The sequence below is a fragment of the Manihot esculenta genome, chromosome 18 (assembly GCF_001659605.2).
Source record: "Manihot esculenta cultivar AM560-2 chromosome 18, M.esculenta_v8, whole genome shotgun sequence".
In the NCBI taxonomy this organism is placed as follows: Eukaryota; Viridiplantae; Streptophyta; class Magnoliopsida; order Malpighiales; family Euphorbiaceae; genus Manihot; species Manihot esculenta.
Genome location: NC_035178.2, coordinates 12,198,772 through 12,218,171, shown reverse-complemented (window position 1 = coordinate 12,218,171; position 19,400 = coordinate 12,198,772). Strand labels below are relative to the sequence as shown.

Sequence of the window (19,400 nt, the reverse complement as noted above, 5' to 3'; positions counted from 1 at the left end):
TTGCTGTGCATTAAATTTGTGGTTTATGTTTCAGATTGATTCTCTTAGGGCTAGGATTGCGGAATTGGAATCACAATCCAGTATTAAAGATATACATGGTGGGTTGCATCAAGGTAATAGCTAATCTTAACATACATAAGTTACTATCTTCTTATTTTATGAAGGTGCTCTCAAGTGTTGATATGTTTTGGTTATGATGTGCTAAACAGAAAATACAGTGGATGCAACCGCAGTAAAGCAACAAATGTCTGAGAAGCTTCCATGTGTTACCGATGACGAACCAAAGAGTTTTACACCTTATATTAAGTACACAAAGCTTGAATTCAAGGTAAGGACAAATTATTTTCTTTTTCCTTCTAAAATTTTCTTTTACGTTTGTGTTGCAAAATAGGAGGGAGTCGTTGGCACATGATAAGTTTGTTCCTTTGTGACTAGAAGGTTCTGGGTTTGAGCTGTGCAAGTGCATCTTTGCAAAAAAAAAAAGGGGAATATCGCGCACAATAAACAGTCTTCCCCAACCCTCAGAATGCGCCGAGGCGCTGAGCCTTTGCACTGAGATGTCCTTTGCATCGTGATATACTAATTTTGTCCGAAGTTCCACATTGTGAATTGTAATACTATATTTGTCCAAAGTTTGTTGTCCCTGTTTGATATAATTTCAACTTCTAATATATTTGTTTTAAAAATTAGAAAGTGAAGAGGTTACAAATTCTGAAGCATTATTGAGTTTAGGTTTAACATTTATGGGATGTGTCATTAATTTGAATGAAATTTTTGTATCAGGTTGACACATTCTTTGCTGTTGGATCACCTCTTGGTGTCTTCCTTGCGCTTCGTAACATCCGCATTGGAATTGGTATTACTCAATACCTAATATTGAAATTAGTAATTTAATATGTTAAGAGTTGTTAATCTGCTTTTCAGCAATACTTTTGATGTTTGTGTTTGCCTCTTATGATTTGTTAATTGCTATGCTCTGGTATGGCTTTCTTATTTTATCCCTTTTTAGCTGTGTTTATTCCATTGAAAAAATCTCTCTTCTTCAGAGACCAAATCATAAGACATCAAAATTAGATATTTGGGTTGATGACCTTAAGGTCAAATGCATGCTCATTATGTAGGACATTGGGTTTCAAATGTTGAATGACATAGTGATTAATAAATATTCTGGATTATGGCTAGGGTGTACCATTATGGTTTAACTACATAATTGTCATTAGTATTTAAAAGTTAATTTTATTTTGTATAAAACAAACTGAAATTGTAATTATAGTCCTAGTTAAATCGAGACTTGAATTTAATTGTTTAATTCAATTATATTTTAAGAAAATTATATGATTTTTTTAAAAAAATTAATGAGCAAGTAAATTAATTGGCACTTGAACTAAATTATTCTGTTGAAATAAGATTTTAGAAAATAGTGTTGTAAAATTAATGGGAAAAATAAAATTACTTGCATATGAACTCAATTAATGTTTAATAAAATTTAAATTAATATAAAAAAATTAATAACAAAATAGAAAAAAATTTAGTAAATAATTTCATTAATAAATATAATAAATAATAACTTTACTAAAAATAAAGTAACTTTTTTGGTAGATAAGTATTAATTAATTTGACTATAAGAAATTATGAATCTAGAGAGAGAGAAGGAAAGGTAGTAAAATGGTGATTTCTTTTTTGGAGCAGAGTAAATTTATTTATTTATTTTTTTTATCCTAGAAACTTGCTATTAAGGTTGAGCTGGAGGGATTTTCTAGAACAAACTGAAGTTGAGATTTTATTTTCACAAATTAAAGTTAAGTGTCTGAAATGAAACAATCATCTAAAAATTGAGGGGCGGTTGGTATAATTAATCCAAATTTGAGGCAGGAACACCGAAAAGGAACCACATAAAAGGTTTTCAAAGTAACTGAGTTCGTAGTTCAAAATAAAAAGAAATAAAAGGAGTAAATTTCACCTCCAATCTAAGCAAAGGGATCTTATGTTTTGAGTGACAACCTAAATTTTAGGGTGTGTCTAATATAAGTTCGGCCTTATATGAGAATGAGTTTAACCATCATTAAATTAAACTGCATATGCTATGTTTGGTTGAGTATGCGAAAGATAAATCAGTTTGCCTACCAACCTGATATCTGCCAATATTCACTTATTCACTACTCCCTGCTTGTAGCTTTTTATTGCTCTCAATGGGAGTTTCTGCTGGTTTGCAGCCTAACATACCAGTTTTTTTAAAAAATCCAGAATGTATTTTCTTGAGGATCATGTGAAAAACAGCTTGCATGTGAGACTCACGAGAATCACGTATAAACTGACTGACTAAGCTGATTGCATATGCTATGTTTGGTCGAGTATGCGAAAGATAAATCAGTTTGCCTATCAACCTGATATCTGCCAATATTCACTTATTCACCACTCCCTGCTTGTAGCTTGTTATTGCTCCCAATGGGAATTTCTACTGATTTGCAGTCTAACATACAATTTTTTTTAAAAGATCCATAATGTATTTTCTTGAGAAATAAATGTTCTCTTCTTTGATCTGGCAACTTTGATTTCTAGAAAATATTAAAGTTTTCCTAAATCTTTAATTTCAAACTCCTGAGCCAAAAGCTTCTTCAGCCGAGTCATCTCTTCAGTGTCATTCCCTATCGTTACTATGTCATCAATATAGACTATAAGAAGATTAATTTTATTCTTGTGGTGTCATAGCTTTGCTTAATCGATCAAATCTAGGGATGTAAACGGATCGGGTATTTTCGGGTACCCGATCCGACCGAACCCTAATAGAACGGATTTGAGTAGTTATAATCGGGTTTGGGATGGGTTCGGGTTTTAAAAATAATACCCGTTGCGGGTTCGGATCGGATTCGGGTTTTATGTACAGGGTACCCACTATCCGAACCCGTTTATATAAATAATTAAGGGTAAACTATAATTTAGTCCCTCTGGTTTAGTGAAATGTAACCTTTCGTCCCTCTGTTTTAAAAAACCTTCAATTTAGTCACTGTGATTTTTAAAAACTATGCCATTAGTCCCTCCCGTTAGATTTTCAGTTAAATCACCGTTAATTTTAGTTAAAAGACTAAAATACCCATATCAGTTTCTTCTTCAATACTTTCTACGACTTTGTACATTTTCTTTCTTTCTCTCTCCAGAAAGAAAAAAAAAATTCTTTTTGCCTTTTTATTCTGTGATTTTTAACGCATCATATTTTTGCTATGGTGTTGAAGATCTGAGTTTTGCATATTCCGCTTATTAACTTGCAGGTACTTTTTATTTTTAATCTTACGGTGGTGTTTGAACTGGGTTGAATCAGGCAGAGTATTTAACGTGAACCGATTATCAGCAGAGGAAGCAAAAGAAGGAGCAGCAATGTCAAACGTCTTATTCGTAGAGAAGAACCCAGAAGCCAAAATTTAGTTAGCAACCAAAAATCCATGCCTAGAAAAGAACCCACATCCAATTTTTCAGAAACTAGAACCAAAATTAACTTAGGGAAGAGGAATTATAAGCCAAAATTAGAAATGAGCAATGTTGGATATTTAATGCAAGGTAAAGCCAATCTTAGAAGTAAAAAAGAAAAGCTGATGCTGAAAGATAGAAAAGAGAAGAAGGATGGCTAATGGCTGACCTGGACTCCAGGTGAGTCGAAGTCTACAACACGGATCTTAGCACCAACTTCACCCAGAACCCGAGGCTCCACTCTATCATTCAGCGAAGCATCCCTGATTAAATCAACAGCATTGGCCTGGATCAAGCTATAACGATCAACGGAGATGGTGGCTTCCACCTGCCGCTCGCTATGAGCCTCCTGATAAAACCCAGGAACCGAAGCCTTCCCCAAAAACCCAGGAACCGAAGCCTTCCCCAAAGGAATCCCATGATACATGACAGTGAATTTAGACTCGCTGTACTTGATCCCTACCTTGTTGGGATTAACGGCAGTGAATAGCATGTGGATAGTTAAAGAGAGTGAAGCGGTGGTGGCGCCAGTGGTCATGGTGGTTGTGCCGATGGTCGGGTCAAGTGAATTGAGATTAGAAGCGGGGATGCCCATGTACTGGACCCCGACTTGTTGGAGATCGAACTCAGGTTTCTTAGGCTTGACGGTGAGAATAATGATAAGAAAGATAGCGAGAACAAGGGGAGCAAGGAAGGAGAAGAGAAGGAAGAGACAACAGCAGCAGCAGCAGCCTTTCAAGGAGGCTGACTTGGAAGACGACGACGTTGGGTAGTAAGGATGGTGGTGGTGGGTGTTTGAACTCTGCGGTGGGCGTAATGGTCTGTGGTCACCATTCAGGCTAGTGCTCGGTTGTGCAGGTGGCGGCATTTCGAGGGATTAGTTTCCTCCGCCTAAAGCTCAGGCTAGTGCTCATTTCTAAGTTTGGGATGTGGGTGTAAAGAAGAAGAAGAGAATGATATTAATAATGGGTATTTTAGTTTTTTAACTAAGACTAACGGCGACTTTAACTGAAAATCTAACGGGAGGGACTAATGGCATAGTTTTTAAAAATCACATTGACTAAATTGACGATTTTTTAAAATAGAGGGACGAAAGGTTACATTTCACTAAATCAGAGGGACTAAATTATAGTTTACCCAATAATTAATTTAATATAAAAAATATATTTTACAATAATATTTATAAATTTTTTTTATATATTTTTATTTAAAAATTTAAATTTAAATATTCTTTAGAAATATTATATTTTTTAAATGAAAATTATTAATGAAAACTATTTTTTATATAAATTATTAATTAAAATATATAAGATTAAATGGGTTCGGATTTTATTCGGATAATAATAATCGGGTTTGTGACAGATTCGGATAGTTTAAATTAATTTTTAATCGGGTTCGGAATGGGTTCGGATATTACTAATATAAATCGGGTTCGGGTTCGGGTAGTTTAATTTTCGCGGGTACCCTACCCGTTTACATCGCTAATCAAACCATGCTCTGGGTGACTGCTTCAATCCATACAAAGCTTTATTTAGCCTGCACATCTTTGTGTTTTTTTATAAGCAAATCCATGAGGGATTTACATATACACTTTCTCCTCTAAGTCTCCGTGGATGAATGTATTTTTCACATCAAATTATTGTAGGTCTTAGTCAAGATTGGCAGTGCAAGATAACAATACTCTGATTGAGTTTATTTTGGCAGCAGGGGCAAATATCTTCTAGTAATTCACTCCATAGGTTTGAGTGTAGTCTTTAGCAACTAGTCTAGATTTGGATCTTTCGATTAACCCATCTGCTTTGAATGTCATGGTGACCACCCATTTGCAGCTAACTGGGTTTTTTTTTTTTTTTTTTTTTTTTTTTTTTTTTTTTTTCAGGTAGAAGAGACATCAACTCTTAGTTTTATTTTTAGCCAAGACTTTCATTTCTTCAATTATTCCTCCATTCTAATTAGAATTTTTGAGAGTTTCCTTCCAATCCTGTGGGATAGACACAGAGAAAATAGATAAGACAAAAGCTCTATAAGATGAAAATAAAGAATCATAAGAGAGTTTTAAAAAATAGGGTGCATTGTGTAAGACCTAACTCCTTTTCTTTGAGCTATTGATTTATTCAGATCATCAATGGGTTCAAGATTTAGGAATGGCCTCAAGATTTAGGGATGACTCATCAGACGGAGAAGAGTAGGCTGCACAATGGCTTTTTCTACTTTCGTTATGTCTCTTTTTGAATATCTCTTTAAATCTAGTTTATCCAAACACCCAATTATCTTTTCCTGACTAATAGTCTTCCCCTGTGTATAGTAGTCTCCTCTAGAATAAAACGCTTTAGAGTCATAGAACTAGGAATCATCTTTTCTCTCTCATTGTTCTGTTCTCCCCTGAAGAGGTGATGAGGTAGTAATGAAGCAAGGTTCTGTCTCTCTAAATGTAATATTCATACTTTATCAGTATTTTCTAGATGGAGGGCTACTGATAAAGTATTTTCTAGATAGAGGGTGATAACATTTGTAACCTTCTATGCAAAAGAGTATCTAACAAACGCATATTTAAGAGCTGTCGGATGGAGTAGTACTGAAGTAAGGTTCAATCTCTCTAAATATAACATCCATACTGATAAAGTATTTTCTAGATGGAGAGTGGTAACACTTGTAACCTTTCTATGTGAGAGAGAATCCAACAAACACACATTTAAGAGCTCTCGTATCAAGCTTTCCACCTGTTTTACTATGAACAAACTCTTGCATCCAAACACCTTTAGTAGAACAATATAAGCATTTTTCCCTTGTAGCACCTTTAAAGGGCTTTGAAAGGCAAGAACTTTGAGAGACATTTTATTAATGAGATAAGCTGTGGCTAAGACTGCATCTCTCCCAATAAGTTTTTGGAAGATTGGTGAAAAAGAGAAATCGGGCTACTTCTAATATGTGTATTTTTTCTTTCAGCAATACTATTTTGGGCACTAGTGTAAGGACAACTAGTTTGATGCAGTATCCTAGTAGACTCCAGATAAGCAAAACGACAATCCAAGTATTCTGTACAATTATCAGTTTTCAAAACTTTTATCTTAATATCAAATTGAGTACAAATCATCCTGTGAAAAGATTGAAAGCAAGAAACCACATTACTCTTTGCCCTTATCGGATAAACCCAAGTCATGCGAGTGCAACGATCAATAAAAGTCACAAATCAATGATTACTAAATAGTGAGCAGATAGTGAGAGTGTTTGAGTAGGTCCTCAAACGTCAGAATGGATGGTCACAAAAGGAATCGTACTCCTATTAATACTGGAGGGATAAGAGGCATTACAAATTAAAGAACCACATTGATTCTTGGAAAATAAATCAAGATAAAATTTCTCTAAAACAAAGAAGGATGGATGTTCTAATCGTCGACCCACTGTATGATTTCCTGGTTGACATCCTGGTTTCTTTTAAAAAGAGTCCGAGGTGAATTCAAACTCAAATTTTCTTTCAATATATATAAGTCATCGTGTAGTCTATCATTGCCAAACTTTTGCCCAGTTTGAAGGTCCTGAATAATACAATAGTCAGGAAAAAAAATTCAATTTTACAATTAAGTGCTTTGGTGAGAGCATTAACAAATAAAAGATTAACAAATTAACAGGGAAACAAGGAATGCAAAGAACAGTGGATAGCTTGATATTTGGAGTACAAATAATAGCATCGGTTTCAGAGATAGGAGTGAAGAAACCATCGGTTATTCTAACAGTATTCTTTTGTAGACATGGAAGATAATTAAGGAAACCTTGAGAAGAGTCTGCATGTGTCTATTTGAGCCAGAATCAATAATTTATGGAGCAAAATCAATAGATGAAACGAAAGCATTGTTAGAGGCCCTTACATTTTCCACATTAGCACTTTCTTGTTTGCCATTTCAAGGAGAAGAAAAATAAACTTTCTTTTTTTTCAAAACAGGTAAAGAACTACTGTTCACTGGAGTAGCAGAGGCGAAAAGGGATGGGATTGGGTTGGTCAGAGGTGCGACGTGAAAGGGAGGTCGTTAGAAAGGAGTATCATCAGAAAAGGGCACTGGAGAAGGACCTACGTGCTGGCACGTGAAAATGACTATGAGACTGTGGTGGCGCATGAGATCACGCGTATGGCCGGAACGGAGGTGTGTCGTCGGGAAAAGGCTGGAGATCCAATGGATATTCTCTTGGTATGGGCGGTGTCGGATAACTCCCTCTATAGAGTCGCCTAGATGCTTGACCTATAAAAATCCTAACTTAGGAAACCTTATACCAAATAATATTAGCAAAACTCTGATGCCATAAAGATTTTTTAGAGGAATTTTTAATTCTATTCTAATTGAATTGATCTTTACAAGGTTTTTATACATAAAGAATCAACCTAAATTAGGAATATTTATAATAAAAATAAAATTCTTATAATCAAGTTTTATAATCAAGCCTAATTAGGATTCCAAAGATCTGAATCCTCCTAGTTACAAACCTTCTATGTTGGTCAACAAACGACGACAATTTCTAGACACTGTTAAGAAATGTCAACGTAGCAAGCAAATTATAATTATTAATTAAAAGGGAAAAGTACAAAAATTACCTTGTAGTTTCACTCATTAAACTACATTTTCATTTCAGGATATATGGTTCAATTTGTGTTAAAGAAATAACTCATGACGGGGAAGAGCATTCAAAACCGAACCGAAATTGAAAAACTGAATCGCTTAAAAAATCTAAACTGAACCAATCGATATGCAAGAATAATCGAATCAAACCGAATCAATATTAATCAGTTTGATTCGATTTATTGAAAACTGAAATTATCAAGAATTGTGTCAATTTCATTCCCAGTTATTCAATCCCTTCAAATCCCTTTGCAAAATGAGTTTTCAAAGTCAAATAAAACAAATAACAAACAAAATTAGAGCCTATAATTCATATACAAGTTCTCAATCTACTGTAATACCACAAATCCCAAATAACTTACAGAAAGTAGGTTGAAAAATGTTGACTTATTTGCTAATCCTAGTTGATTCTAGGGATTTGATTTGATTTGATTAGGATCCTTAATTATCTTTGTAATTATTATTTGATTATTTGCTTCCTGTTTAGATATGATTCTTTGTGTATAAATAGTCATGTAGACGAATTGTACAGATTAAGAGTGAAATACAAGAATACTCAAAATTTTCCCAAAAATCTTCATGGTATCAGAGCCTTTTTCCTGATTTTTTTGGGTCCAAATTCAATTTTTCTTCTTTAGGGTTTCAAAACCCTAGATCTACTTTTTTGGTACTAACCCATTCAGGAGGCTTTCATTCTCTCACCGTCGGCACCAGGAGAACCGCCGGACTGCCGCCTTGCTCCGACGCCGGAAAAGCCTGTGTGTGAAGCTCACGCGCCACCTATTCCCGGCGCGTGACCCGGCGGTTCCCGGTGCGTGACCCACCGTCCGTCACTGCTTCGCCGCTCCGATCACTCCGGCGACGATTCCGACCATCTTTCCGGCCTTCCCGTGCTGTTACCCGGTTTTTTGGTGAATCAATTGGGCTTTCTTGTGTGTACAACCTTGGGTACCTCATATTCTTTCACGGTTCATAAATCTTTACTATGGCAGAAGGTAAAAGGGTCTCGACTCCTAACTCTGATAATCCTTCCTTCCAAATTAGTCCCATAAAACTTGATGGAACCAACTATCTTGCTTGGTCATGGTCTTGTTTGTTGTTTATCAAGGCTAGAGGACTGCAGGGTTATGTCACTGGTAATAAAAAGCACATGATGAGAGTGATCCAGATTTTCCTCAATGGGACTCAGATAATTTTCTTGTTATGACATGGTTACTGAACTCTATGCAACCTAATATCTCTAAGTCCTATTTGTTAATTGATACTGCTGCAAAAATATGGAAAGCTTTGTCCTTAACTTATTCCAAGATTGGGAATGATGCCCAAATTTATGATATTCGGAATAAGATTAATGGTACTAAGCAAGGAGAGATGACTATCTCCCAATTTTATTCTGAGTTATGTGGCTTATGGCAAGAACTTGATTACTATCAAGACTTCCAGGCAGACTGCACTGGAGATACAGTCAAATTTCGGAGAATGATTGAAAAGGAGCGGGTCTATGATTTTCTTGCAGGGTTGAATAATGAATATGATCCAATTCGAGTCCAAGTGTTGGGAAGAAATCCTTTTCCTTCTCTACAAGAGGCCCACGCCCATGTTCAACAAGAGGAAAGTCGTCGACATGCTATGCTCGATACTGCACCAGTTGAAAAGGCTGGGTTGACTACTAGTTTGAGCATACCACAACCTCCTACTTCTGAGAAAGATCAATTACATTGTGACTATTGTGGGAAACCGAGGCATACCAAAGAGACTTGTTGGAAGTTACATGGTCGTCCCACTAGAGGTCGTGGAGGAAAACGAGGTACCTCTAGAAATCAAGCTAATTTAGCAGAAACTGTGGAGGAGCCCTTTAAGGAGACAACAACGACTGAGTTTCTTTCCCCTAATGAACTTCAGAGTCTCAAGCGCCTCTTGTCTCATATTGACACCTCTTCATCCTCTGGTGCCACATCTAACTTTTTAAAGTCAGGTAATGCTTCCTCTTTTAATAATGTTCCATGGATTATCGATTCTGGTGTGAATAGACATATGACAGGCTCTTCTAAAGGCTTTCTCAATTATTCTCCTTCTCTAACCAAAGATGGTGTCAGAATTGCTGATGGCTCTTTTACTCCCGTATCCGGAACAGGTTCTGTTATTTGCACATCCAACATTAAATTATCATCTGTCCTTCATGTTCCCCACTTTCCTGTCAACCTTTTATCTGTCAGTGCTATCACCAATGCCCTTAACTGTAAAATTGAATTCTTTCCTGATCATTGTGTTATTCAGGATCTTCGCACAGGGAAGAGGATTGGCAATGGTAGGCTACATGATGGCTTATACATGTTGGAGAGTGCTCCGGGTTCTTCGATATCTCAAGCTTGTTTTGGAGAAAATAAGGATGTCAATCGGGAAATAATACAGTGGCACCGGCGGTTAGGACATCCATCATTTTTTGTCTTAGAAAAACTTTATCCTGATTTGTTTGCTAAAGCCCAGTTTGGCTCTTTATTTTGTGATGCTTGTGAGTATGCTAAACACACTAGAACATCCTATCCTTTGAGTCATAATAAAAGTCAAATTCCTTTTGCAACTATTTATTCTGATGTTTGGGGGCCTACTCAAACTGTCTCCTTATTTGGTAATCGATGGTTTGTCTCCTTTATTGATTGTTGCACTCGAATGACTTGGGTCTATCTGATTAAAGCTAAAAGTGATGTTTTTTCTTGTTTTCAATCTTTTCATAAGATGGTTTGTACTCAATTTGATACTAAGGTGAAAATTTTGAGAACTGACAATGGGAGAGAATACATGGAGAGTAGCTTTTCTGCCTATTTGGAGAGTAATGGGATAGTACACCAGACTAGTTGTCCTTATACTAGTGCTCAAAATGGCGTTGCTGAGAGAAAAAATATGCATCTATTGGAGGTAGCTCGATCTCTTATGTTCACCATGAATCTACCCAAAGCATATTGGGGAGATGCAATCCTTGTATCTGCTTACCTTATAAATAGAATGCCTCTCAAGACCCTTGACTTTATGAGTCCTTTGGCAGTTCTACAAGGGAAGAATTCATACGTTGTTCCACCAAAAGTATTTGGGTGTGTTTGTTTTGTCCATACTAGGACGGCAGGGAAATTGGACCCCAAGGCCCTTAAATGTGTGTTTGTTGGGTATTCTCCGACACAGAAGGGATATAGGTGTTATCACCCTCCCTCTAGAAAATACTTAGTCAGTATGGATGTTACCTTTCGAGAAACTGAACCCTACTTCAATACCACCCACACACCTCTTCAGGAGGAGAATAATGAGCAAGAAGAGGTGATCCCGAATTGTGTGATTCCGGATAATATGGTTCAACTAGAGAGTTTGAGTTCTAATCGACTGGGGGAGATGTCCAATCAGGGAGAAAGAATTGGTCGTTTGGACAAGCTAGATTTGAGAAGGTATTCAAGGAGAGACAAGGCAGAAGAAGCCATTATGCAGTCTACTCAGAGTCAAGAATCTTCTTCTGGTGAGTTATCCACAACTCTTGAATGCTTCAATGATTTAGATAAACCGATTGCACAAAGAAAAGGGATCAGATCTTGTACTAAACATCCTGTTTCTAACTTTGTTTCTTATGAATCCTTGTCTCCTTCCTATAGAGCCTTTGCCTTGTCTATTTCCTCTGTGTCTATTCCACAGGATTGGAAGAAAGCTCTTGCAGAACCTAAATGGAAGGAAGCAATGATTGAAGAGATGAAAGCATTGGCTAAAAATGAGACCTGGGAGCTTGTCACTCTTCCACCTGAAAAGAAACTCGTTGGCTGTAAGTGGGTGTTCACAGTGAAACACAAAGCAGATGGTACAATTGAACGATTTAAGGCCAGATTGGTTGCTAAAGGTTTCACCCAAACCTATGGAGTGGATTATCAAGAGACATTTGTCCTAGTTGCAAAAATGAATTCAATCAGAGTTATGTTATCTTGCGCGGCCAACTTGGACTGGGACTTGCAACAGTTTGATGTGAAGAATGCTTTCCTCCATGGAGATTTAGAGGAAGAAGTATTCATGGAAATTCCTCCTGGGTTCGCTGATGAGAAGACACAAGGAAAGGTGTGCAAGTTAAAAAAAGCTTTGTATGGGCTAAAACAATCTCCCAGAGCTTGGTTTGACAGGTTTAGCAGAGCCATGATGTCCTTTGGTTACCAACAAAGCAATGCTGATCACACTCTGTTTATCAAACATCATAAGGGTAAGATCACCCTTTTTATTGTGTATGTTGATGATATAGTGGTGACAGATGATGACAAAGAGGAAATGGCTCAACTAAAGAGGTTGTTGGCTCAGGAATTTGAAATCAAAGATCTGGGAAAACTGCAATATTTCCTAGGTATCGAGGTGGCTAGATCAGAAAAAGGAATTTTCATCTCTCAAAGAAATTAAATTCTGGATCTTTTGGAAGAAACTGGTATGATGGGGTGTAAACCAGCAGAATCTCCCATTGAAAGTAATCACAAGCTGAAAGCAGGAACTGGTGAGTCCGTGGATATTGGAAGATATCAGAGATTGGTAGGAAGGTTGATTTATCTCTCACACACTCGATCGAATATAGCCTATGCTGTTAGTTTAGTCAGTCAATTCATGCATGACCCTCGCGAGACTCATATGCAAGCTGTACTTCGCATCTTGAGATACCTAAAGTCTGCGCCAGGGAGAGGGCTTCTTTACTCCAAACATGGTCATCTCCGAATTGAAACTTTTACAGATGCAGATTGGGCAGGATCTCTCGATGACAGGAGATCCACATCTGGCTACTGCACAGTTGTGGGGGGAACCTTGTCACTTGGAGGAGCAAAAAGCAAAGTGTTGTTGCTCGGTCAAGTGCGGAAGCAGAATACAGAGCAATGGCCTAAGGAGTGTGTGAACTCTTATGGTTGCAGAAGTTATTGGAAGAGTTGAGATTGTCCGAGAGAGACAAGATAACCTTGTATTGTGACAATAAAGCTGCTATAAGTATAGCACAAAATCCAGTCCAACATGACCGAACGAAGCATATTGAAATTGATCGGCACTTCATTAAAGAAAAATTAACAGACGGTGTCTTGAGCCTAGTTCATGTGACTTTTACTGAGCAACTTGCGGATGTGTTTATTAAAGGGCTTAACAACAAGATCTACCATAATCTGATTTGCAAATTGGGCATGTGTGATATCTTTGCACCAACTTGAGGGGGAGTGTTGACTTATTTGCTAATCCTAGTTGATTCTAGGGATTTAATTTGATTTGATTAGGGTCCTTAATTATCTCTTTAATTATTATTTGATTATTTGCTTCCTGATTAGATATGATTCTTTGTGTATAAATAGTCATGTAGACGAATTGTACAGATTAAGAGTGAAATATAAGAATACTCAAAATTTTCCCAAAAATCTTCAAAAAAATATACAATTAATCAACACCTAAAATTCCAAAAATCAATAAATCTCAAAACCTGTAATTACAATGAAATAAACTAGCAATTTCAACCAACTACACTCCAATTTAAGAATTCCTAATCCTCAAATCACCAATCCCAAATACACACAGATTTAAATAAGTTTAACACCCAAATACAATAACCCCACCTCAAATCAATAAACCCACTGATTTAAATAAGTTTAACACCCAAATATAATAACTCCACCTCAAAACAATAAATCACAACACAATGACCTGTGCATAGTCTCTAATCTTCACTATTACCAACTCATTAGATCGGGGAAGATACAATGAAATAAACTAGCAATTTCAACCAACTACACTCCAAGTTCAGAATTCCTAATCCTCAAATCACCAATCCCAAATACACACAGATTTAAATAAGTTTAACACCCAAATATAATAAACCCACCTCAAAACAATAAATCACAACGCAATGACCTGTGCATAGTCTCTAATCTTCACTATCACCAACTCATCAGATCAAGGAAGATTCAACAAATCAGATCGAGAGGCGGTCATGACTTGCATTTATGTTGGTAGAGGAGGCAACAACTTGCTTCGATGGAGGGGGAAACGGCTTGCTTCGGCAGAGGAGTGACAACTTATTTTAGTGGAGGAGGGGCTGCAACTGCTATGGGGGGATGCATTTTGCGATTGCAGAAGAGATTATAAGGAGTGGTTTAGGGTTAGGGATTTGAACTTTTAAGTTAAGGCTGGGTTGAGTTGGTTTGGGTTGGGTTAGTTTACTTGGTTAATCATATGGGCTTAGAGAGAACACTTCTTTTATTTTCGGTTTGGTCGGTTTTCAGTTTTTCAGTTTAAACCGAAAAGTGCTCTCTTCTACCTTGTGATATGATTTTCATGTTAACATTCTAAAAATTGCCGTTGTTTGTTATCAGCGGGATACTACGAGTGACTACTTTAACGCAAATTAAATCAAAGATTCTGAAGTGAAAAACCAATGAAATCACATGATATTTTTTTATACTTTTTCCAAAGTTATATATTAAATGCACAAATCTAAAGGTGTATGTATGATCTAATGGTTGTTAAATTCATTCTCATATAAGCTCGAGCTTCTCATAGCCGTACCTTAATTTTATTGTCTTACCCATCAATATTATTTGTGAAGAGATGGAAATCTGAAGAAATAGTTCCTGCATCTTATCTTATTAAAAATTGAGAATTGCAGCATTATGAATATTATAAAGAAATAAATTTATGAAAGCTATCAGCAAAGGATGCTATCTATCTGGTTCGCTATTTTTTGTATAATCAAGATGGAGATACCAAACCTCGTACCTTACTCATTGAGAAACTGCCTTTGTGGTTTCCATAATCATTCGTTTCTTCTGCCCTTTCAAATTATAATTTTTGGTGACATTTTTTGCTTGAGCATTGTCATTAATCTTGGCCTCATCTCATTTTGTTTTTCTCCCTTTTCTTGTCTATTCCAGGCAGAGGGCAAGAATATTGGGAGGAAAATATTAATGAAGAGATGCCAGCTTGTCGGCAAATGTTCAATATTTTTCACCCCTTCGATCCTGTTGCATATAGGTTTGCTTTCTCCTATTAAAGATAAAATTGTTGAACTCTCCTACTTTCTTGTTTTATGCATGAGATAGTTGGCATCGTGTGGCCTTGGTGAATGGTGGGCAAAGAGCTTGGGATGAACTTCTAATTTGATATCTGTTCCAATCTGGAAGAAGCATAAAATGTAACTCTCGGCTCTGCCATTTTGCCATACACAAATCAACCAACCTTCTTCTACTCATCTTATGCTTTTTAATAATGTTTTGGATGGAAGTATATGTGTTTTTCTCTCTTGGTGTGTGTGTATATTATTATGTCTTCAATTTGGAACACATCAAGGATGCTAGTTATGGATTTTTATACAGAGTAGAACCACTTGTTTGTAAAGAATACATCACCAAACGTCCAGTTATTATTCCTTACCACAAAGGTGGAAAAAGGTTGCATATTGGATTTCAGGTAGGCACTCTTTAACAAGTTGATAATTGTGAATCAAATGGCCTTTTTTCATATCCCTTGTATCTGTCTGTCTCTTGATATGCTAGTCCTATGTCCTGCAGGAATTTACAGAAGATTTAGCTGCTCGTTCTCAGGCAGTCATGGATCACCTAAATTTTGTAAAGGTCTATGTTGAACTTGACTTGCAAATTTTATTGTTTTTAAGTACATTTTTGCATGAGCCAAAATGTGGCAGCCATTTTTTACTTCCATGTGGTAGATATATGCTTGAATACCACTTCTTGAAATGGAAAAATGGCAAAGGAAAAGTTGATGCTCAGGTTATGATTTCTGCATGTTCTTTGTCTGCAAGGCTGGACAAATAAATTCGCTAAATTTATTAATCCGGCAGATTCACTTATCAACTTGGCTTTAGTACATGGTTTCAGAAATGTCCATCCCATATATTATCTGGATTGCAACAAATTTACCTCGGGCAATATGGCATCCACTAAAGTAGGATCCAGTTGTGTTGATGCCTATTGACGATATTGGATGTATCACCCAATACGTAGCAAGATACACAGTAATGTTTCAGGCACCTTATGGAAACAGTTAAAATATCTCACTTGTTTTAGGATTTAGGTTGCTGACAATGAGAAGATCCATATCATTTCATGCAAAATGGCTTTTGTATTTCTGGAGATCTCTACATCACTTCAAATTTGGTTAACTGGGTTGACTTTTTAAGCTGAAAGTAATGACATTTTGACTTCGAGAGTCTATGTTTATTGGTTTTGAAGGACTTCTTTGAAATTCTTCATCTATATATGTGTGTGTTTGGTTGTTGCAGTGTAATGGTTTTAGTCTTTAAGATAGTGTATTGGAATGCACTGCACCATGAATTAATTTTTGTAAAAAAAAAAAAAAAAAAAAAAAAAAAATCTTTAGGTGACTTGTAAACCAAAACTTAATTAGATAATGCTTAGCAGTAAATCAAAATTGAACTCAATCAAGCATGATCCGTGGTTCAGGAGATGCTCTTGGATATTAGTGTTTCACAAAGAGATGAGATAATAATACTTTTATATTTAGACTTTGTGTTTGGTTTCTTTCCATAGTTGAGAGAATATTAAATGCCAAGTTATTTTCTCTTTAAAGTTTAAACAGGTCAAGGTTCGTACAGTGTGCCAATCAAGAAGCATGGATGGCCTAGAAGGTGAAGGAATTTTCATTTGTTGTTCTGACGTTCTTTTTCTCCATTTCATTAAACTTTCTCCCTTTGCTAGAAAAATATTACTATGTTTCAGAGAGAGCAGAAAATGTTCATGAAAAAGAAGAAAGGACATATGGCTCTTTAATGATGGAGAGATTAACTGGAAGTGAAGAAGGGCGGATTGATCACACACTTCAAGTATGTTAACATTACATGTCAGCTTTCAAAGCTGTAGTACCATTTCCTATCCATGGATGTCTTATCAAATTTTATGGTTTCATTGGTTGCAAATTTTGGACTTACAGTCCGATAGAAAGGGCTCTATGGTTTATATTCCTATAAAAGATTTAGTTTTCCTATATGTCGTGAATGTCGTATTAGCCTGCTGATTTTACCCTCATGTTGGTGTTCTGTTTATTGTGCAGGATAAAACATTTGAACATCCATATCTACAAGCTATTGGATCACACACGTAAGTGCTTTATATTTTTACCAACAATTTTATTAAACATAATGGGGGGGTTTTTATACTTTCTGTTATGTCCAAGGAAATGTAATCCAGTTATTTTCTTCATAATTTAGGAGTTGCTGTTGTTTGATTTCTATTTTGGTTAACTTACCATGAAGTCTCGTGAATGCCCTTTTCTAATATTTGTATTTGGAGATCTGATTACTTTCTTATTTAGGAGTTTATCTATGTTCATTAGGCAATTTTGTTTTCTGAAGATTGTTTTTATCAGACAAGAAGCTAATAGGTCTATTGAAAAAAAGTCCAAACGTTTATATTCATTCACGTTTATATTCATTCACATTTATATCCAAAACTTTAAATTTTGAAGAATAAAGCTAAACATTATCAATCTTTATAATTATAGCTAAAAGGACTAAATTAAATCTAAAAGAATTTACCGTAAATTATAATAGTCTCTAAGTTTTATATTAATTAACATATAGTCCTTAAATTTAATTTTTGTATTGAAAGTAAATATATTTTATATTTATCATATGTAATATTAAATATATTATATTGAATAAATATTTATTATAAATAAGTTCCTATTACATATCATATTAAAATATTTCATGCTCAACATTATAAATTGTACGCATATTTTTCATATGCGGAAAACTTTACTTCATATTAATAATATTAAATAAATTGAAATATTATATGATTTAGTGTATAAAGTTCTTTTTTTTTTCACGTTTGACAAAAAAAGATATTATTGAAATAAAAATACATATTTTAAGGACTATTTTATTAGGGAAATGAAACTTTAAAGGGACTATATTGTAATTTACTGTTAACTTTTTAAAATTCAATTTAGTACTCTAACTATAATTATGACAAATTGAAAAGATTTGATTTTATTATCCAAAATTTAAAGTTTTAGATATAAATGTGAATTACCGTAAATGTTTGGATTTTTTTGAAATGTAAGGAAAACAATCTATTTAGTTTTTATGCTAGGTCTGGGACCATAATCAAGAAGCTAAGACAAGGAAAAGGAGTTAAAAGAGTTTTTGAGTAGTTGCGGCATAACTATTAAATAAGAGAATTGAATTGTAATTGAGGCATCCAAGATTAGTCAAGGACAAATTTTCTCTCTCTCTCTCCATTTATCACATGCATGCTTCTTTTCAGAAGGTGATATTTTCCCCTTCATCCCAAGCATTCATCATCTAATTTAGATTGAGTTTTAGTTTTCTTCTGATCCAATATTTGCTGGTAATTTTTTTGGGGATTCTTAAAAAGATGTCATTTACCTCTGTCCATTTGCTTGTGATTTCTACTTACTGATCCATTTTGTTGTAACAAAGAAAATGGTGTTTTTCTCTAATTATTGTCTCTTGCTGTACAGAAACTACTGGAGGGATTGCGATACTGCTCTGTTCATTTTGAAACACTTGTACAAGGATATACCTGAAGATCCCAACTCACTGCAGGGATCTAGTGGACACAACTTAAAAGATGAGAGTAGTTCCACAGGATGGATTGATCGAAGCGAGATTAAAGAGGAGGAACTTCCTTTGACGTTTTCTAACAGAATGATGGTTAAAAACTTTTCGAGGAAAGCCAAAAAGTTCATGAAGATGAATTGAGTGCTGACACGAGTCCTCTTAGTTATTTCTGGATTTAGATGCCGCAGCAGATCGATTCATATGCTCAAAGACGGCCAAATCGTTGTGCTATTTGAACAATCTCCAAATGCGGTTGATGTAGACATGCTATGGTTGGAAACAGAAGAATTGTCAGAAAGAACATACACTTCGATGAATACGTGGTAGTTGCACTTTTAGTTAACCCAGTAGTTGGTAGTCTCCCATCCAACGGCCTGTTCTGTTCATTTCTGTATATAAAAGGAAAGATAGGAAGTTGGGAACCCATAAAAAGAACATACCAGGGTTAAATTAGGTGGTTTGGTTTGCAACGGATGTACATATACTGGAAAATGATTTGAAAGCTGTAGCATGTAGATAAACTGTACACTTCAAAGTTGTATATTACAGGTTATGACAATGAATAGCCATGTAATCTGGTTAATTTGTATTAAATGTGTGATTTGAATACTTAATAGCAGTTGCAGTAATCTCAATAACGAACTCTTCAAAATTAATCTTAAAACTGTGCAATTTTGTTGGTTATTGATTTACTCCGATACTTGGGGCAGATTATAGTTCAAGGG

General features: G+C 35.5%; 1 protein-coding gene across 6 annotated transcripts in view; it reads left to right on the top strand.

The window, feature by feature from the left end:
* The window catches only part of LOC110606358 (phospholipase SGR2), a 39,728-nt gene extending 20,439 nt beyond the window's left edge, over positions 1-19,289 (top strand). For 2 of the 6 annotated variants that reach the window (XM_021745128.2, XM_043953456.1), the window contains 10 exons: positions 35-113; positions 210-328; positions 784-856; positions 14,984-15,083; positions 15,425-15,518; positions 15,620-15,682; positions 16,659-16,716; positions 16,808-16,911; positions 17,139-17,185; positions 18,576-19,289. In XM_021745128.2, coding sequence (XP_021600820.1) covers positions 35-113; positions 210-328; positions 784-856; positions 14,984-15,083; positions 15,425-15,518; positions 15,620-15,682; positions 16,659-16,716; positions 16,808-16,911; positions 17,139-17,185; positions 18,576-18,816 — 978 coding nt within the window. In that variant the 3' untranslated portion in view covers positions 18,817-19,289. The remainder of the gene's footprint in view (positions 1-34; positions 114-209; positions 329-783; positions 857-14,983; positions 15,084-15,424; positions 15,519-15,619; positions 15,683-16,658; positions 16,717-16,807; positions 16,912-17,138; positions 17,186-18,575) is intronic. The other 4 variants (XM_043953457.1, XM_021745130.2, XM_021745131.2 and 1 more) reach the window with 3 other exon arrangements.
* The last annotated feature ends 111 nt before the right edge of the window (positions 19,290-19,400 follow it).